General features: G+C 48.1%; 1 protein-coding gene across 4 annotated transcripts in view; it reads left to right on the top strand.

Annotated features, from left to right (window-relative positions):
- Positions 1 to 20,526, top strand: part of arid1ab (AT rich interactive domain 1Ab (SWI-like)) — a 100,649-nt gene extending 80,123 nt beyond the window's left edge. For 2 of the 4 annotated variants that reach the window (XM_037530955.1, XM_037531238.1), the window contains 11 exons: positions 2,295 to 2,392; positions 4,368 to 4,577; positions 6,504 to 6,708; positions 12,461 to 12,593; positions 12,671 to 12,846; positions 14,145 to 14,289; positions 15,224 to 15,367; positions 15,791 to 15,887; positions 16,031 to 16,859; positions 16,945 to 17,075; positions 17,196 to 19,118. In XM_037530955.1, the coding sequence (XP_037386852.1) occupies positions 2,295 to 2,392; positions 4,368 to 4,577; positions 6,504 to 6,708; positions 12,461 to 12,593; positions 12,671 to 12,846; positions 14,145 to 14,289; positions 15,224 to 15,367; positions 15,791 to 15,887; positions 16,031 to 16,859; positions 16,945 to 17,075; positions 17,196 to 19,118 (4,091 nt within the window). Of the gene's footprint in view, positions 1 to 2,294; positions 2,393 to 4,367; positions 4,578 to 6,503; positions 6,709 to 12,460; positions 12,594 to 12,670; positions 12,847 to 14,144; positions 14,290 to 15,223; positions 15,368 to 15,790; positions 15,888 to 16,030; positions 16,860 to 16,944; positions 17,076 to 17,195 lie in introns of all 4 variants that reach the window. The other 2 variants (XM_037547371.1, XM_037547649.1) reach the window with 2 other exon arrangements.
- The last annotated feature ends 950 nt before the right edge of the window (positions 20,527 to 21,476 follow it).

Genomic DNA, 21,476 nt, shown 5'->3' with positions numbered 1-21,476 from the left:
CTGAAATGATGTTAATGGAGCAGCAGAGCTGTTCAAACTGAGCTGAAAGGACTGACTGACCAGTTCCCAATCATCTGAGAGGTCAGCTCGGCTCATGTCGCTGCTGCAGGTCAGATAAATGCGCTGCTCCTGACCATTAAGACGTTTATAGAGCAGGAACAGCTCCTTAAAGCCTGTTCTGGAACAGACTGGTAGCCAGTGGAAGGGTTTAAACACAGTGTGGTCAGTCAGTGAAGCTCACGGTCACGGGTCACCATATCGCCCAGCTGTATATAACAGTTTAACCTTTATTTATTGCACATGTCTGCAATGTGTTCACTCTCAGAAATACAGGTTCTAGACTGCCTCTGGGTCAGTTCCCCTCTCATCACTGGGGAACCCTCAAGGCTCCATCTCAGGGCCTTCAGTCAGGGAACATCACTGAACCATAATCCACTGAAATGATCTGTTCTAAGCTGTACTGACTCCACACACCCCGCCTCGCCTCGCCTCCAGGCTTTTACTCTACTGCTCTGTTTTAAAACATTCGGTTATGAAAAGGAACAAATACCAACTTTTCACCTGGAGAACCTGATTTAAGCTCCACAATCAGATCTTAGAACCACTGGAGAACCTCTGAGGGAAGATCTACACTGTTTGTACCTGGATGAACGAAGAACGTTCCTGCACAGAACCTTCATTTCTAACTGTAGTTACACAAAACCAGAATAAGTGAACTGTAATGATGGAAGACGTCATATTTGCTGTAAGCCTTTGAAAGTGTACTACAGAGACACCGTACTGGGGAAATGTAATTAGATATTTTTTGGCACTGCCGTAAAAGTTGCATGAATTCCGATCTGGCTGTTCAGACGGAGTCGCGCTGCCACGGATCAGATACGGATCGGATTTCAGTGCCAGAAATCGGAATTAAATGTCTGATTCAGTGTTTATCTGTTCACCCGGACACACAGACACACATCTGAGTCACACACAGGGAAAAAGATCGGATTCAGGCCACTTTTGCCGAGTGAACGCAGCCTTTGTGATGCTGATCTGCAGAATCAGTCGGTGCTGTGAGAATCATTTATTGATCTACTTACAGTTTGAGTTTTGCCCGTTTTTGAATCTGAGCCATGCTGTGGGCGATGTGGCCAAACAGTTGCATCGCGATACATCAGCTTTTCATGATGCGCGACACGCATCACCATTTGTTTTTCTGAGATTTTAATGGGTTGGAACAGACAAAGTAAGTTTTATTTATACAGTGTTCCCTCGCCACTCCGCGGTTCATCTTTCGCGGGTTTTCAAAAAATATTAATTAATCAATATTAATATATCGCGGATTTTCGCTGTTTCGCGGGTTTTCTGCGGAACTCGATCTGTGGAAAATATATATTTGATGAATTTTTACATTAAGAAAAACTCAAAATGTATTAAAATATTTATTCTAACAATAAAGGAATGTTATAAATGATAAAATATTCTGATTTATAATTATAAATAAATATAAATAGTATAAATTATAATTCAATATAAATAGTGCAGATTTACTCAGTGGATGAATACACACTGAAAACGAGGAGCAGCATCGCCCGCCTGAGACGCCACTTGCCTGCATGAGATTGTAAACACACGATTGGTTGATTGATTGGAGAAGTGGCCAACCAGAGAGTGCAGCTCAGAGCCTGATTGGCTCAGTACCGTAGCGCGTTGTTTGGTTTTGTCTGTTGCAGCTTCCCCTTTTATTATTGTTTGTATTATATTATTATTACAGTATTATTATTATTATTACTATTACTGTAATAATAATTACAGTATTCTCATTTAACCAGACCACTGGTTATTTGTGTACTATGTACCTACGTAGGTTTAGGAATTTAAGACATTTTACAGTGTAAAGTGTAAAGGTACAGTACGTGCACAGAACAGTGTGGGAATGGTTATTAAGGGAATGGGAAGCGTAAAAGTGTGGGGGAGGGTTTATAAAGCCTTAAAATAGTGTATAAATACTTATAAATATATTTAATATAAATATAGCGTCCCTACCTCGTCGGATTTTCGTCCTGGAACGGAACTAAACGTAAATAAACGAGGGAACACCGTATAACACAATTTAAACCAAAGTGCTTTACAATAAGTGTTTTCACTCTGATCAGCTCTTATACGGTCAGTAGAGCTGATGGAATGGACCGCCAGTGAATACTGAAAAGTAAAAACATTAGTTTGAAGTTATTTCTTTGGAGATGGGAGGTTTTGCTTCAGTGTCTGTGTCGATGTTTAATGCCTGCATGGTTTGACTCCGCGTGTTGCAGGTATGGCCCCCAGCCCAGAGTTCGGGATGGAGAAGATGAACCAGGCCCAGAAGATGAATAACAAGGTCGATGGGACCCCAAAAACCGAGTCTAAGAAGGTAAGGAGCTTTTTAATGGACTCTGCTGGTGTTCCTGTAGATCGACATGCTTTAACCCCCATGACTGGGTCAGCACCACTTTAGCTGGAGAGGAGAAGATGGTTCTGTAGTGGGGGAAGTGGTTTTATATGGAACCGTGAACAGTCAGAACCATTTGCATGCTTAAGTGGTTCTCTGCATGGTGAAGGCGATCTTCAGATTGATGGAGAATGTTCTGTGGTTCTTAATAATACCAATAAGCGCATGGTTCTGTTTATCACCAGAAAGGGTTCTGCTATTGCTAGGAGCTTAACATTGTAAATATAGCAGAACCTTTCTGGTGTTGTATAGATCTGTTTAAATGAAGTTCCATACAGAACCAGGTACGTCAGTCTGAAGACCCATTTCTGTATGGGTCCAGTTGTCCGGTCACTCTCTGTACCGGTCCAGCTCAGCTGCCAATGTGTAGTGAAATATTTCTCCAGTTCTGACTGACAGACTGATGGACAGACTTCCTGACTTGATCCCGGAATCATTGCACATGAACTTGGAAAAAACATGCTTTACTTTTAATGAAAGTCAATGGAACCAGAATTTTTCCCACGTCATTTTGGGCCGTTTGTTTTGGTTCATTCATCATAAAGTTTACACACAATGTAAAGAACAGCAGGCGTTTTCAAATTAGGTCAAAACCTGAAAAACAGCAGAAAAAGACAAAAAGACAGTGTAAGAAAGAGAAACGGTATATCTGCATGTTTACGTGGCTTGAGACAGATTTGTTCTGTTTACACGACAGCAGGTGTGATTATAGACCTGATTAACTCGGAGTAGCAGCAGTACTACAGTGTAAAGTGTTCAGTGAGTCATTACAGTAAGTTATGATGTACACTCACTCACCGGCCACTTTATTAGGTACAGTTCAGTTGCTCGTTAACACAAACAGCTGATCAGCCAATCACACGGCCGCAGCTCACTGCATTCAGGCGTGTAGAGGTGGTCAAGACGACCTGCTGAAGTGCAGACCGAGCATCAGAACGGGGAAGAAAGGGGATTTAAGGGGCTTTGAACGTGGCGTGGTTGTTGGTGCCAGACGGGCTGGTCTGAGTATTTCAGAAACTGCTGATCTGCTGGGATTTTCACGCTCAACCATCTCTAGGGTTTACAGAGAACGGTCCGAAAAAGAGGAAACATCCAGTGAGCGGTCAGTTGTGTGGACGAAAATGCCTTGTTGATGTGAGAGGTCAGAGGAGAATGGGCAGACTGGTTCTAGATGATAGAAAGGCAACAGGAACTCAAATAACCAACCAGAATCTCTGAGGAACGTTTCCAACACCTTGTTGAAAGTCTGACACGAAGAATTAAGACAGTTCTGAAGGGAAAAGGGGGTCCAGCCTTTTACTAGCAAGGCTAATAAAGTGGCCGGTGAGTGTACTGCACAGTGTGTCTTAATCTGAGAGGAGATACAGTGATGTGGTTCAGCTCCGTGCAGACAGCAGAGGATCAGTACCGTCTGTGCAGTAAGGAGACGCGCTGTAGAGCCGTATATCAGTGGGTAAGAAAGATCTCACACGGCTCTTTAACACAGCACAGCTGGAACCGTCTGACCTGATCGAGCTTCTCTGTTTATCCAGTGTAGCCGGCAGGGGGTGTGAGGTGTGTCCCGGATCAGCCCCGTGTGTCGGAGATCGAGTTCTTATTCGCAGCCTGACTCGTCGTGTGTTATTCTCTCTCTCCGTCTTGTCTAGTCTGAGCGTCTCAGCAAAAGGAATTCTGTGACAGACTGACCTTATAAGTTTGTGATGCTCTCCGTTTCACAGACCTGTCAGGACTTTTAAAGTCTTGTAGTGACGCCCAGCCTAAACGTGTAGCAGCTATCGTGTCTGATCGTCTGTCACTCAGGAGATCTGAGCAGGTTTCAGTCTGGAAGTCATCCACTGCGGTAAGGATGTTTTTATTGTGAAGTTAACTGCTTGGCTTTGTCATTTCTCCTCTGTAGAAGTCAAACTCCTCCACCACCACTAATGAGAAGATCACCCGGCTGTATGAGCTGGGTCCTGAGCCGGAGAGGAAGATGTGGGTGGACCGTTATCTGGCCTTCGCCGAAGAGAAAGCCATGGGCATGAACAACCTGCCCGCCGTGGGCCGCAAACCTCTCGACCTCTTCCGCCTCTACGTGTCTGTCAAAGAGATCGGCGGACTCACGCAGGTGAGCGCGAGCAAACGCCCGACAGCGGGCGTGTGTTTAATCAGAGTTGCTGCTGTTGTTATTGTGTATTTAATATGGTGCACAGTCCTCTTGAAGTGTGTGTGTGTGTGTGTGTGTGTGTGTGTGTGCGCATGCTTGATGTGTTTATTCTGAGAAGACTAAAGTTTTACTGTTACAAATTCAGTCTGTCTAGGGCGATTTCTGTTCACACCACAAGGGGACGGCAGTGACTTAAAACCTCCTCACAAAGTCCCACAAACCTCCTTGGCTGCTCGTCCCGGCGGCGGCTGGAGCGGCTGCTCGTCCCGGCGGCGGCTGGAGCGGCTGCTCGTCCCGGCGGCGGCTGGAGCGGCTCCTCCTCCCGGCGGCGGCTGGAGCGGCTGCTCGTCCCGGCGGCGGCTGGAGCGGCTGCTCGTCCCGGCGGCGGCTGGAGCCGCGGCTGGAGCGGCTGCTCGTCCCGGCGGCGGCTGGAGCGGCGGCTGGAGCGGCTGCTCGTCCCGGCGGCGGCTGGAGCGGCGGCTGGAGCGGCTGCTCGTCCCGGCGGCGGCTGGAGCGGCGGCTGGAGCGGCTGCTCGTCCCGGCGGCGGCTGGAGCGGCGGCTGTAACGGCTGCTCGTCCCGGCGGCGGCTGGAGCGGCAGCTGTAACGGCTGCTCGTCCCGGCGGCGGCTGGAGCGGCAGCTGTAACGGCTGCTCGTCCCGGCGGCGGCTGGAGCGGCTGCTCGTCCCGGCACTGTGTCAGCCTATTGGTTAACATTGAGGAGTGCGTCGTAGGTCAGAACTCAGACTAGGCGGAAAAATACAAAAAACGGGACGTCCCAGATGCCACATCACTCTTCCTCGATTATGTCACACTACGAGTCCCATTCATCGTTCCCGACATTCGTGTTTAGACCCACGCCAGAAATTTGTCAGCTGCGACAAAATGGGGTCAAAACTGGGCTGAATTTGTTTAGTTTGATTCCAGCATTAAACTGTGACCAGCAGTGACCTGTAAATGAGAGGATGCCCGCTGAGGACGGTCGAGTGTGATGTGAACTGGATTTGTGTTCCAGCACACATTTTAAGTGATTTTCCAAACAAGTCGGTGAGTTTATCAGCGTGTCAACACTTGCCCAAAGAGCCGCTTTCCATCGCCGCCTCCTTCACCCATGAAACAACTTTCCCGAATCCACACTTAAAACATTAATTCCCAGCTAGTGAGGCTTTTTTCCTAATTTCCATCCAGGTTTTGTATTGTAACTTTTCTGCGCTGTAACATTCACATACTTCCCAAAAAGGAGGGGGATGGAAAACCCATCCAAGCCAGGCATCTCTTACCATGACAGTGTGACTGTAAAACCAGGGCTGGAGTTCACGGTCATGGATTGGAGTGCAGAACATTCATTATTACAACACGGAACAGAATAAAAGATTCATTTATTTCCTTTATTGATGAATTAAGACGTCCCAGTCCTACTTTTTATTTATCTACAAAAATGCATGTGGTATAAATTACAGATGAATCTATGGAGCACAGTCATGGTCACCAGGAGTAAGTCAGTAACGGCGCCCCCTGGAGGCACATTTTTAAATGACTGAGCTTTTGAGTGGCACAGTCGCCTACATCAGAAAAATGTGATCTTAAAGTGAAGAGACGCCCCTGAGAGTCACAGTATTCAGATTAGCTCATCAATACATTTACTTTTCCGAACTTTGGAATTGCTTTGATGCTTCCTGGGTCAGATTCGGCAGTCTGACTGTTCCAAATGTGATTTCACACTCCAAAAACCAGATCATGCCTCAAAGGCGTTCCCGGCCTCCATTCTGTCAGATGCATCCGTCTTATTGGCCTCTAGAGCAAACGTCTCGTTCCCCTGCTTTGCTCCGACCCTGCGGCAGTCAGTAGAGCCTTCGCTGACCTCCTCTCTCATTCTCGTCTCTTCCAGGTGAACAAGAATAAGAAGTGGAGGGAACTGGCCACGAACCTGAACGTTGGGACGTCCAGCAGTGCAGCCAGCTCGCTGAAGAAGCAGTACATCCAGTGTCTGTACGCCTTCGAGTGCAAGATCGAGCGCGGAGAGGACCCTCCGCCTGACATTTTCTCCAATGACCCCAAAAAGAACCAGGCCAAGATCCAGCCCCCCTCCCCAGGTTGGTGTAGATGCTCGTCTGCAGACCCGTAACCTGCTGACGTTTCCGCCACCGCGTTTCAGACCGAGTACCGATTTTAGCGCCGCAGCTCTCCGGGATTTTCAGGGTCTTTTTCAATTCTGTTGAATTGGCTTCATTTTACCTGCACACTCAAAAATTTATCAGACTGGGACAAAATTATTGCTAAATATTGCAAAATGTGAACCACAGTCAGATATTCAGCGTTTCTAGGGCAGTTTTCATTTCTGCCACAGGGGGCGACAAAGCTGTAACTTTAAGTTGTGCAAACACACACATTTAAAGAACGTTTGGAAAATATCCTGCTTTTGTCTTGCCTTCCCACCCCCCCCCCCACCCCCCCCCCCCCCCACCCCCCTGAGAACCGCTTATTGCCTTTGTTGTTCATATATTAAAACATTTCTTCCTTTCATTACATGATCATATTCCAACTTCTCTTAAAACCGGCTGTTCTCGTTTCTGTGCCTTGAAGACGCATGTAACACATCCCTGCTGTTGGAATCTCCGTATGTCGTTCCAGTTTTTGGCATAATCTGGAAATTCCTGTTGCCCTTTACATTGTGTGTAAATTTCATTATCCATGGAGCAAAAGACACGACCCAAAAGTTGGTTTCCCTTGACTTCTCCTGTAAAGTTACCAGTTTGGAGATTGGAGATTTTGTTCAGACAGCAGCTGTATTATGTATATGTAAACGAGCTCAGTTCTGATTGGCTGTCCTGCGTTGTGCTGGATTCAAAAAGCAGAAACACTCCTTATAACTTCAGTGTGAGTGGGCGGGGCTAAACAGCTGCAGACTGAGTAGATGAGTGTAGGTACATTTTTTTTGGCTTTTGTGAGCACAAAAATAGCCAAATCAAAACCGGCTGTCTGCAGTTGGTTTCCGTGTGTGGTCTGTATTTGGTGCGCACTGGATGGTTCTGAGTGTGTTGACATGCACCCAATAATCCAATCAAGTTTTTATGTAAACAGCACACCCTGATTTGATGGATCAGAATAAGGTCTATAAGGCTGAAGTGGCACGAATCAGATTTTTTGCCCTAATGTGACTCAGATCTGGTGTTTTCAGGGCTGTGTGGACGCAAATCTCATCCATATATTTTATAGCACAGGATTAATATAATCTAGGGTTATTTCTGTGGCTCATCTCATAGCATGGGATTAATAAAATGTGGGATTATTTCCTGCGGTTTATTTTATATCACGGTTTTAACGTAACCTGGGGTTATTTTACCGTTTATTTAACCGGAGATTTGGTTTATAGCGTGAGATTAATATAACGGGTCATTTCTGTGGGGTGAATGTCATTTAGGATTATTTCTGGACTGGTTTATGCAGGTAAAGCTTTTAAAAGTGGCTGATGGTGGTTCCTGCCGGGACGAAAGTCACTGAGAAACCCCGTAATTACATCACGCTTGCCTGCAGGGTGTGTGCTGCCGTGATCTGATGTGTGTGGCCATCTGGCTGACCACACCTCAGGTCCAGCACCAGCCAGTAGCAGGACGCTGCAGTGTGAAGCGAATACAAAGCGATACTACGAAAAGCGTTCAGCCTCATATGAAGCACACGAGACAGCAGGGGGCGATGTGGGGTCTGCTGCGTTTTCATACGCTGACGTTAGTGAGGTTCGTACGTCACGTTATCCGCGTGTATAATATATATAATGTATATAATAAATCCAGGGTTAAAAATAGGGCTGAGCCGACGAGCTGAAATGGTTAGTGTGGTTTCAGACGGAGATGCGCTGAAGTGAAGCAGCGTGAGGTTGAGGGGGTTTATTTTGTCTCGGAGGTGGGGGGTAGAGGTGGGGGGGGGTAGAGGGAGTGTGGATGAGTAAGCAGGGAATCCTCTGTGATGTGGAGCGCGTCTGTTTGGCAGCGTGTCAGGGACTCCGGCGGTCTCCCCTGGCCCTGGGCAGCAGCAGCAGAAGCCCCGGAGGGCTGAACTGAGCCAGGAAATGATGAATGAGTTGGTCGGGGGGGAGGAGGGGGGGGGGGGGGGGGGTCACACTCCCAACACCCCACCCCCACCCCACCTCCAAACTCTCTCTCGTCTATCATGGCTTTTTTATTTTTTTCTTTTCTGTGATTTCCCCTGTCCACCCAACCCCCCCCCACCCCACCCCCCACCTTCCTTTATCACTGTTTGAGGGAAATCCTTGTGGAGAAGGGGGGGTTGGGGGGGGGGGGTGTTGTGAATAAACCTGACCTGGTAATGACCCCTCTCTCTCTCTCTCTCTCTCTCTCTCTCTCTCTCTCTCTCTCTCTCTCTCTCTCTCTGTCTCTCTCTCTCTGTCTCTCTCTGTCTCTCTCTCTCTCTCTCTCTCTCTCTCTCTCTTTCTCTCTCTCTCTCTCTCTCTCTCTCTCTCTCTCTCTCTCTCTCTCTCTCTCTCTCTCTCTCTCTCTCGTTAATGAATGGAGGCATGACTCATCGTTTAGCCGTGCCAACCGCGAGGCTTCAGCCGGGCTCAGAATCCCGACTCACATGTGGCACACACTGTTTATCTTGGCTGCCTCTCTCTCTCTGTCTCTCTCTCTCTCTCTCTCTCTCTTTCTCTCTCTCTCTCTCTCTCTCTCTCGTTCATTCTGTCATCTACTACTCAGACAGGGTTGTTTAGCTCTGGGAGTTGTGGTGATTCTCACCGCTGTAATGTTTATGACCGAGTGGCACGAGATCAGAAACCTGCCTGTATATTCGGGATTAGAAACGTTCCACTCGCTGCGCGTTGGGCTGTAGGACACTTTGTTGACCTGAAACATCTGCCCAGCTGTCCCAGACCAGCGCAGTGCATCTTTAGCATTGTCTTCATGGAAATGGGTCAACATCACCGCAGAGCACTGGGATTAATGCTATGGATCATTTTATAATACAGGATTATTATATGGGGTTATTGCTGCAGTTTGATTTATAGCACAGAATTAATATAATCTGGGTTTATTTCTACGGTTTGGTTTAGAGCACTGGATTAATATAATCTGGGTTTATTTCTACGGTTTGATTATCACAGGATTAATATAATTTGGGGTTATTAACACAGCTCGTTTTGTAGTAGAGGATTAATATAACCTGGGATTATTTCTATGGCTCATTTCACTGTGTAGGATTAGTATAATATGGGGTTATTAACACAGCTCGTTTTATAGTACAGAATTAATATAACCTGGGATTATTTATATAGCTCATAGCATAGGATTAATATAATATGGGGTTATTTCCATGGTTCAGTTTATAGCACAAGGTTAATATAATCTGAGGTTATTTCTACAGCTCATTTTATAGCACAGGAATAATATAACCTGGGATTAGTTTCGATTTGTTTTATAGCATGGGATTAATAAAATGTGGGATTATGTCTGTGATTTGTTTTATAGCGTGATCTTAATGTAACCTGGGGTTATTTTTACCGTGTGTTTTCCAGCACAGGATTAATACTGCCTGAGATTTGGTTTATAGTGATGGTGCTTTCTACCGGGACTAAAATCACTGAGAAACCCCGGGAATAATTACATCACCCACCTCCTCGTGTGAAACTGACCCCACCGCAGTGCTTCGGACACGGCAGTGAGTCGGCTCAGGGTCCCGCTGGTGAACTGACAGTGCTGAATTTGGCCTGTTATACTGTGGCTCGGCGGTGGGTGGGCGGAGGGCTTCTGGCATGCTGAGATGCTGAACTGGAAGCTGAGAAAAGGAGCTTTATGAGCACAGAGCCAGCGGTGGGCTTCCCTTCAGCGCTGGGGGGTAAATTCCTCAAATGGAATTAAGTGCTGCCAAAACCGGCTCACAGAGAGAAACGCCAGAAGAGCTGCATAACGATGAGCCCGGCGCATTCCTGCGGCGCTTTCCAGGCTCTCGGCACTCGAGCACGTGTTTACACTATTTTAAACCGTGACGGAAGTGCTAGATCTGGTTCTGCCTTCTCACAGTAGTGCTGTTTCTGGGTTGGTGCTGTCCAGCTCACCAGCCCTTACCGGAAACCGCAGGCCCGGTCACACCAACCACAACTTTTTCAGATGAAAAATGGATTTGAAACAGTGGAACCTTCCACAGAGTCTGTATTTTTCACTCTGGGAACGTGGAAGAAGGTGAAGGGAAGATGGTTTGGAGTGAAACGGGTCAGACGTCTTTACAGTGGGGGTGATGGGAACCAGGCGTCGCCATGACTACAACACAGATATAGACACTTTATTTACCATCCAGAACCACCAGAGAACCTACACGAGTCTTCTGAGCTTATATGGAATGTTGATGATGGAAAATAGTGGAAAATCTGGAATACTGAGTTTTCTTTGGGGACTATTTTGCCGCACAGCGCCCTGCATGTCTCCCTCCACCATGAATGGAGTTGAAGTTCTCTAAACTCTCATAAAACAGCGTCTCAGTCATCAGGCAGTGAATTCAGAACCAGTTCATGGAGGAACTTTCTGTAGGAGCTTTTAGAGGGACGTCTGGTTCCCATCACCACCACTGTGAGGAGCTTTTAGAGGGGGACGTCTGGTTCCCATCACCACCACTGTGAGGAGCGTTTAGAGGGGGACGTCTGGTTCCCATCACCACCACTGTGAGCAGTCTCACCAAACCACTCTGAACGACTCTGATTACATCTTATCATTTGCTTTTGTAGAAATTTAGAAATATGGGTGTAATTCCCCTTTAGCACTTTTACCTTAAGGTCTGCAGCTAAAAGACACACATACTGGGTTCAGTGTAATCTGCATAAACCTGAGTGTGAACAGACGAAGATACAGAATAAACGGCTTTAAACAGTCTGTGTTGTACTGAAGTGCTCACTGTCGCCCCCAGCCTTTCAGCGGCGGTGTTTGCTTTAAGTTCTGTGGTTTCATCAGCGTGAAGCTTGTCGGAGGAACTCCAACCCTGACTGACCTCACCTGATCTAATTCAGGGATCATTCCTGCTCCTGGAGATCTGCCTCCAGAGTTTAGGTCCAACTCTAATCTAACCCACTCAATCCAGGCTGTGATCATCAGGAGCGTCCTGTTTAGAGGCAGGTCCGAGCTCCCCGGGATCAGGATTGGACACCGACCTGACCACTGCCTGCGGTCACTGATAAGCTGAATGAGACACGGTAGATTTGAGATGGAAGTAAAACCTGCAGGAAGTTGTTCAGGAGGATTGAAGTCCACTGCTGTGGGACATCGTTTTGGCCGCAAGGAAGGCTTCCGCTTTCTGAGCTGACCAGTCGGGTGTCTTGATGCTCCACATGAACAGAGATTATAAACATCGTGTCTAATGTCCTTCGTAGAAACCGTGAAAGTGACAGTCGGCTGTTTTCGGGAGTCGCTGCAGACGAGAGAAGGAAACGGGGCTTCCGTTACCGTTAAACTCGCCTGTGAAGTTGAGTTTGGCCATATGGCAGAAATGATGTCCTGATGCAGGACATTTTCACCATACATGATCTGCATCATGATATTTAGTTGTTCTGAGATTTAATACGGAGTAACAGACGCAATAGAACCATATAAAAATACTATAAAATAAAAAATAATAATAAACCCACAACCACTCTTAAGATGGTTCTTCAAGGGTTCTTCAGTAAAGACACATATATGGAAGTCTGTATAGAACCACGAACTCTCCAAGAATCATTTGCATGCTTAAACGGTTCTCTGCGTGGTGAGACGGTTCTCCAAATTGACAGTTTATCACAATAATGATAAAGTTTTGTCATTTTACCCACCCCTATTCTGTCTGTGTCTCTCTGTCTGTCTCTCTCTCCAGCCGGATCTGGATCTTTACAGGGCCCTCAGACGCCCCAGTCCACGAGCAGCTCCATGGCTGAAGGAGGAGACCTGAAACCCCCCACCCCTGCTTCAACACCCCACAGCCAGATGGCCCCTGTGCCCGGCGGACGGTACGTCTCCTATAGGCCGAGAGAAAAACCCGTTGCTGTTGTAGTGAAAGTGCTTACGGTCTGCGTCTCTCTGACAGGAGCAGCGTGAATCTTCAGGACCCCTTCGCCGACGGAGGAGACCCTGCCTTCTCTAGACGGAACTCAATGACGCCCAACTCGGGGTACCAGGCCGGCATGGGTGGACCTCCGGAAATGATGGGCCGTATTGGTCCCTATGAGCCGAATAAGGACCCGTTCGGTGGAATGAGGAAAGGTGAGCGTTTTGGACTCATTGGCCGAATTTTCTGTCACGCTGGGACTCGTCAGTGTTGACGAGTCGCTGATCACATGATTGACGCCAACAGCATGGACACCTCAGAGAAGACGGCAGGTGAGGAACCTGGAGATCTCGGGGTCCTTATTTCTGGAGTCGCTTAAAGATGGTTCCTCAGGGGTTCTTTAGTAAAGGAAATGGTTCTAGGTAGAACCATAAACACTCGAAGAACCCTTTGCATTGTAAAAGAGTTCCTCAGATTGTTGGAGGATGTGCTATAGCTAGGTCAATGTAGAACCTTCTTGAAAAGGGTTCTATGTAGCACCAAAAAGGGTTTTTCTGATGTCACAAGCTTGACGTCATAACAAGAGAGGAACCCTTTTTAGTGTTATCTAGAACCATCTGCTGCATGGTTTCCATCAGTCTAAAGAACCTTTTGATCATGGAGGGGGTTTTTTGAGTGCTCTGGGTTCATTAGCTTTCCTAAAGAACCGGCTGGACCCTCCGTCCTTCAGGACGCATGTAGGCGAGTATCAGGACTCTTCTCCGTCCTGGAGTCCAGGTGGTGGAATGAAGTCCTGCCGTCTGTCTGAACAGCGACTCTCTCACGGTCTTTACCCTCAGACTGAAGACCGTCTCTCTGTGCAGCTCTTAGTGAGCACTGATGGAAGTTCTTACTGAAATGTCCCGTGTTCATCTCACACCTCTGGATCTTTCTGCCTCTCTGCTCTGGCTTTTGTTTTCTGGCAGTGTTTGAGCTGAAGGGCAGTTTGGGCTCTAATCGGTTTCTGTTCTAGCTAGAATACGTTCTCTGTGTGGACAGCTGTGGGCAGTATTGTGTGATTGGGGGAATCCTTACTAGTGGATGGAACTGGATAGGAGAAAATTGGGGAAATGAATGAATAAATAAATAAAATCCCAACTTTTGCCGCTGGCAGAATTTCCCATCGCGACTTCATTGAAAACCGGAATGTTGTTTTGCCGTTGTTCATCTAGCGCCAACATGTGGACGCAGTGTTAGTACATTTACGGCATTTGGCTGACGCTCTTCTCCAGAGCAACTTAGAGTTTGATCATTTTACACAGGGAGGTCAAGGTGGTGTTAGGAGTCTTGCCCAAGGACTCATATTGGTACAGTGTAGGGTGGTTACCCAGCTGGGGGATTGAGCCCCAGTCTGCAGCGTAGAAGGCAGAGGAGTTACCCACTACACTAACCAACCAACCACCAGTCTGTTAGTCCGCTCCTGAGTGGTCGTCCTGGTTTTGACTGAAGTTTGTTCACTGTCTCTCTTTCACAGCGGGCGAGCAGTTCATGACTCCAGGACAGGGTCCTAACAGCGGAATGGGCGAGCAGTTTAACAGAGGGCCGCCGGGGCCAATGGGTAATATGCAGATGGGCCAGAGGCAGCAGTACCCGTACGGACCACCAGGATACGACAGAAGGTACGACTTACTGTGTGTTCGCTGGTCTTGCACAGAGCATTCAGAGGAGCTTCAGGTTCACTTGGAAAACGACATATAAAACCTTTTTATATTCACATCGTGACTCCAATGCGTTCGTTCAGTAAATGAACAGCACTTGTGCGTTAAAGTGCAGAAGCACAGGATGTCACTTATTTTCATTTCTGCTTTTTGCTGGAAGCCACATTTCAGCCTCCAACCGCTTCCACTGTCCTGTTTGCTTTGGCTGGCTTTTCGTTTTGTTTGATTTTACTGTTATACACATGTAAAAAGGTGGTTCTTCACGGGTTCTTTGGTAAATGGTTCTGTAAAGAAATTTCATGTGGTTAAAGGGTTCATGAAAGTGTTTTTCAGATCGTAGATGCTTCTCCGTAGAACCTTTTTTGAAAAGGGTTCTATATAGCACCCAAACGGTTTCTTCTGTTATGATTTCAGGCTTGTTGCAATAGAGGAACCATTTTTGGTGCAATATAGAACCATTTGCAGCACATTCTCCATCGATCTGAACAACCTTTGAGCTCTCTAATCATGCAGAGGGTTCTTTGAGTGTTCATGGTTCTATATAGAACCGTTTTCTTTACTAAGAACCTTTGAAGGACCATCTGTAAGAACGTACGTTTTAATTTAAAGTGGTTCAGATTTGACGGCTCTGCTTTGGTTGCGTTTTATTTTGGTCATTTTTAGCTTTAGTGTTTATGCTCAGTTCTTATTTTCACCCTGTTTCTTTTAATTGGTCTCTTGCGTTTGATATTTGTTTCAGTTGATTAAATTTCTTTTTTATACAAATTTATCACCATTTTTTGTTGTTTTTTGCCCATTCTGTACTGTCATGCTGTGCTAGGGCCAGCCCTCATTATCCAGAGTCTAAATAAATCTTATTTGCTTGATTGTGTGTTTTGTTGTTGTCTCCGTGCAGACCAGAGCCGGGCATGGGGCCAGATGGCTCTATGGGCCCTGGAGCTCCACAGCCCAACATGATGCCTTCCAGCGCCGACACGGGGATGTACTCGCCGAACCGGCCGCCGCAGCAGCAGCAGAGGTTGCCATTACCTGCTCATTTGTACGCATGAGTGTTGTAAATTTGACGGCATATTACTGTGATGTTCATTTTTGGCTTATGCAGCCAATACTCAGTTATGATCAATAACTGATGATTGTAAGATGGCTTCAAGCTCTAAAGATACGTCATTGATTAATGACTTCGCTGGAGTGTTTTTTAGAGAACTGTTGAGTTTATTTTATTTTGTGTTTCACGTTATTTAGCAGACGCCCTTATTTAGACGAGTTTAAAACAATAGAGGCATGTAACACCGGGAGTCTTTGATTTTGGCTTCGTATTATTGCTGTACGCAGTGTTTAAAAGCAAATAAAAACACAATGTTTGGTGGTAATTGAGACTGTTCTGATGTAGAACTCTTACAAATACAATTTATTTTGTGTTTTAATTTTTAATTATTGCTTACTTGTTTTTCCTCTTTTCTAGGCATGAATCCTATGGTAATCAGTACCCTGGCCAAAGTGCTCCCCCTGGTGGACCATACCCGAATCAGCAGCCAGGAATGTTCCCACAGCAGCAGCCGGTTTGTATAGCACTGAAGCCCTTCCTCAAATTTGTAAAATAAAAATAAAATAATTTAGTGGGTGTTTTTTGGGAATGCAGACTGTGTGGATGTGGAAGCAGTTTCCAAAACTCCTCTCACATGTGTGTCCTCTCAAATTCCAGAATTACAGCCAGAAGAGGCCTGTCGATGGTGCTTATGGTCCCCCAGCAAAGCGCCATGAAGGTGAGATGTTTCCCTTCAGTGGACAGCAGCAGCAGCAGGGCCCTCAGCCTTCGTGTGGACCCCAGTCCCAGCAGGACATGTACAACCAGTATAACACCTATCCTGGCTCAGACCGACGCCCACCTGCTCCGCAGAGCCAGTTCCCGTTCGGTTTCAGTCGGGACAGGGGGCCTAACGCTGGGGGCCCCAACTCCCAGTCCTCCATCCCACCGCAGATGATGGGCAGCCCTATGTCGTCGGTTCCTGATGGTCCCCAGGGCCCCATGTGGCAGGGACGCAACGAGATTAACTATCCAAACTACCCAAACCGACAAGGCCCTCCTGGCGTTCCCGCTCAGGGTCCAGGCTACCACAGCATGAACCGCTCTGAGGACATGATGCCTTCGGACCAGCGAATGAACCACGATGGTCCCTGGCCTGGCCACGTCAACCAGCGGCAGCCTCCCTACGGGCCTGGAGGTTCCGGCCCACCTATGAGTAGAACGTTACAGTCCAACTATCAGTCCTCTCAAAACCACATTCCACAGGTGTCCAGCCCGACGCCCATGCCGAGGCCCATGGAGAACAGGACGTCACCAAGCAAGTCCCCCTACATGCACTCTGGGATGAAGATCCAAAAAGCTGGACCTCCAGTCCCGGCCTCGCATATAGCCCCACCACCGGTTCAGCCTCCCCTGATAAGGAGAGACGTGGCCTTTCCACCAGGCTCCGTGGAGGCTTCTCAGCCCATCCTCAAACCACGGCGCAGGCTCACAATGAAAGACATTGGTACGTGGCTGCTTTCCTCAACATCTTCCTGTTTGCATGCTTGTTTCTTGATAAGCTAAGTTGTCACATTTCTTTTTCCGAATAGGAACACCAGAAGCCTGGAGAGTCATGATGTCCCTCAAATCAGGCTTGTTAGCTGAGAGCACTTGGGCTTTGGACACCATCAATATTCTTCTGTTTGATGACAACAGCATTTCCAACTTCAATTTGTGTCAGGTGAGACATGCAACACTGCAGAGATGGTCAGCATACTTTACTGCATATGAGCTAAAAACTCTAAAAGCTTAACAGTAGTGTTTGTTGTTTACATGATGCACCGTGTCTGTCTTGTTTCAGCTTTCCGGTTTCCTTGAACTGATAGTGGAATACTTCCGAAGATGCCTTATTGAGATCTTTGGCATCTTGAAAGAATATGAGGTTGGAGATCCTGGGCAACGCACGCTGATCGACCCAGATGCTGTAGACCCCGAGATGTCTGACGAAGAAGGCCCTGAGGTGGAACAGATGGAAGAGGAGGATGAAGAGGAGGAGGATGAGGAGGTGGAAGAGAAGAGCAGTGAACAAACGTTACAGATCCAGGTGAAACAGGAGAGGGAAGAGTCTGCACCGGACCAGAAACCCTGCGAGAAGTCTGAAGAGGACGAGAAGGAAGGGCAGACATCTAAGGACGCTAGGTCATCTACTCCATCACAGGACAGCAGTGCCACACAGGAGAAGCCCAGGCAGGCTAGCAAATTTGACAAGCTTCCCATCAAGGTCGTACGGAAGAAAGATCCTTTCGTCATCGGGCGTACAAGCAAGTTGGGACGGCGGCAGGCCTTCGACAGTGGTCTGATTCACTGGAGCGTTGGCGGAGGTGACACCACAGAGCACATCCAAACTCACTTCGAGAGAAAGCTGGAGCCGCTCAAATCTTCTAAAAGGGTTCCTGTCAACACGGAGCCCCGGAAAAAGGTGCCTCCTCCAGCAGAGCCTGTTACCCAAGAGGAAGAGAAGGCTCAGACGAGTGTTCAACAGCAAGAACAGCAGCAGCAACAAGAGTCTCAGCCTCCACCTTCCTCAGACCAACCTTCAGAACCAGAGAAGAACTCATCAGCCGCCAGTGCATCCAGTAGCATAACGGCCACCATCGATGATGTGCTGTCGGCTCGGCCGGGCTCGGTAACAGAAGGAGTGGTGCGAGGGGGCACAGAGGGCGACAAGGAGAAGAGCAAGTTCCTGTTCGGCATCGACCCAGCGCGGCAGAGCAGCAGCGTCAAGATCCTGGAGGACGAGCCGCACAGCAAGGATGAGACCCCTCTGTGCACGTTGTCGGAATGGCAGGATGGGCTGGCCCGCCGGTGCATCTGCATATCAAACATCGTCCGCAGCCTGTCCTTCATCCCCGGCAACGACCACGAAATGTCCAAGCACCCAGGCCTGCTGTTGATTCTAGGCCGTGTGGTGCTGCTCCACCACCAGCACCCCGAGCGCAAGCAAGCTCCGGTCACCTATGAGAAGGAGGAAGAGGAGGATGAAGGGGTCAGCTGCGAGCGAGACGAGTGGTGGTGGGACTGTCTGGCGGTTCTGCGAGAAAACTGTCTAGTCACGCTCGCCAACATCTCAGGCCAGCTGGACCTTTCCATCTATCCCGAGAGCATCTGTCTGCCCCTGCTGGACGGCCTACTCCACTGGGCCGTCTGTCCCTCGGCTGAAGCCCTCGACCCCTTCCCCTCGCTGGGGCTTAACGGGGCACTGTCTCCTCAGAGACTGGTGTTCGAGACCCTCAGCAAGCTCAGCATCCAGGACAACAACGTCGACCTCATTTTGGCCACGCCACCCTTCAGCCGTCTGGAGAAACTGTTCGGCTCGCTGGTGCGTCTGGTCGGCGAAAGAAAGGTGCCCGTGTGCCGGGAGATGGCCGTGGTGCTGCTGGCCAACCTGGCCCAGGGCGACAACCTGGCAGCTCGGGCCATCGCCGTGCAGAAGGGCAGCGTGGGGAACCTCCTGGGCTTTCTTGAGGACAGTCTGGCGGCGACGCAGTTCCAGCAAAGTCAGGGCTCGCTGCTGCACATGCAAGGGGCGGCGTTCGAGCCCACCAGCGTGGACATGATGCGGCGGGCAGCTCGCGCCCTGCACGCCCTCGCCAAGGTGGAGGAGAACCACTCGGAGTTCACGTTGTACGAATCGCGGCTACTGGACGTGTCCGTGTCGCCCCTCATGAACTCGCAGGTGTCCCATGTGATCTGTGACGTACTGTTTCTGATTGGCCAGTCATGACAGCTGTGGGGTGGAGCTTTGTCCCCTCCCCTCTTTTTTTTTTCGTTTCCACACCTGTGTGTGAGGAGAAAATCTAACTCCAATGTTTTTTTGCTTTGTTTTTTTTTTTTTTAATTTATGCAAAATCACCTCAGATTCCACTGTCTGTCCTTTCTACCTTTTTTGCTTCTGTCTGAAGGAAGGATTTAGTGAATTTAACACGTATGGAAACTAACACGGATGGAGAGTGCGCTGCCCTTTGGGAAGGACTTTTTTTTTTATTAAATGAAATAAAGTGGATTTAAAAACAAGAAAAACGTAAACAAAAACTGTAACCAAAGTTGCTGTCACGTTTACAGTGAGTTTGGGGAAAAAAGTGCCCGTGTCCTCCTGGGCTGGGCTGGGCTGGGCTGGGCTGGGCTGGCGGGCACAGAGACCACCGTTATCTTAGTTCGCGTTCGGAGGCCGGAGCGGGGTCCGACTCCCGTGCGTGCTGAGTTGCTGTAACTTGGATGATTATAAATATATATATTCACACGCTCGGCCCTAAAGGAACCAGGCTGTGGGCTGTGAAGGACGTTTGGAGGCCTGTGCAGTAGATTGTAGGACTTTTTTTTGTTTTTTTGTACTGTACACCTTAAAAACAAACTGTAAACATACTGTAATAATACTGTTTCACACTGAGAACGCTGGCTTGGCAGCAAAAAACTGTAGTTTTTAAAAATGATTTTAGTTCCTGTCGAGAGAGGAAAAAGAAGGCTTTCCCCCCAAAGTATCGTGAACCTACAACACCCCGACCTCTTCTCTGTCCCTCGATTGTATGACTTGACCCTTAAATGAAAATCACCTCTTAGGACTGGTCTTGAGCTCCAGGTGCAGTCCAGGCTGCAGTGTAAATAATGATGTACATTACACTTGCTCTCTTCCTCCCTCTGTTTACCCCCCCCCTCTCTCTTTCTCTCCCCCCCCCCACCCCTCTCTCTCACCTTTATGGCGCTCTTCACCATTTTTAATCTTTGACGAATTAAAGGTTACACTCGAATCCCTTCATCGCTCATTGCCATGTGTTTATTTAACCCGTTTCCTTCCCGTTCATCTGGGCCGGGGGCGCAGGAGCAGGAGCGTCGCCCGCCCCCCTGAACTGGATCAGATCAGGTGTAGAGAAATAGATCAGCAGGTCAGTCACGTCTGCGGCTCTGAGGGAGCTTTACACCCAAACCCGACCTAGGCAGACCCCGAGGAAGACCACCCCCCACCACCCACCTCCTCTCAGCGCTGTGGATCCTGCATATTCCTATTCAGACGATGTAGCTAAGAACTTGATGTAAATCCCTTTTTTCCTTTTTGGGCTTAATGAATATCGTTTATCCAGTATGAAATCTTTATACTATATGTTCCACGTGTTAAGAATAAATGTACATGAAATCTTCGTAAGACGTTTGCGATGGTTTTATTTGTGCGCGCATCCCAGATCCCAAGCCGGAAGGGGAATTCCACCGGTTTTCCCCTCTAAACGCTCCTCACAGTGGTGGTGATGGGGAACCAGACGTCCCCCTCTAAAAGCTCCTCACAGTGGTGGTGATAGGAACCAGACGTCCCCCTCTAAAAGCTCCTCACAGTGGTGGTGATAGGAACCAGACGTCCCCCTCTAAAAGCTCCTCACAGTGGTGGTGATAGGAACCAGACGTCCCCCTCTAAAAGCTCCTCACAGTGGTGGTGATGGGAACCAGACGTCCCCCTCTAAACGCTCCTCACAGTGGTGGTGATGGGGAACCAGACGTCCCCCTCTAAACGCTCCTCACAGTGGTGGTGATGGGAACCAGACGTCCCCCTCTAAACGCTCCTCACAGTGGAGGTGATGGGAACCAGACGTCCCCCTCTAAAAGCTCCTCACAGTGGTGGTGATTGGAACCAGACGTCCCTCTAAACGCTCCTCACAAAGTTCCTGCAGTAGATGGTGATGAATTCCCTGCCTGGTGACCGAGACGCTGTTTGGTTTGAACTGGGAAAATCGTTACTCTGTGCTTCCCAACGAACGGACCAACGGGTAGAACCCAGAACGAGCTTCGCTCTTAAACGTGGTTCTGCAAGGGTTCTTTAGTGAAGAAAATGTTTCTGTATAGACCCACAAATGTTCAGAGAACACTTTGCATGTTTAAAGGGTTCTTAATGTTCTGCAGATCATTAAAGGGTTCCTAAGAATGTGCTGTAGATGGTGTTGTGTAGAATCTTCTGAAAATGGTTCTAAATAGCACCCAGAAAGCTTGACATAACAGAAGAACCATTTTTGGCAATAAATACAACCATTTTCAAAAAGGTTCTATATAGAACCATCTACAGCACATTCTTAAGAACCCTCTGATGATGCAAGGAACCCAT

This window comes from Pygocentrus nattereri, chromosome 1 (assembly GCF_015220715.1).
Source record: "Pygocentrus nattereri isolate fPygNat1 chromosome 1, fPygNat1.pri, whole genome shotgun sequence".
Lineage (NCBI taxonomy): Eukaryota > Metazoa > Chordata > Actinopteri > Characiformes > Serrasalmidae > Pygocentrus > Pygocentrus nattereri.
Note: the sequence above shows the minus strand (reverse complement) of the source record. Positions and strands in the feature narration are given on the sequence as shown.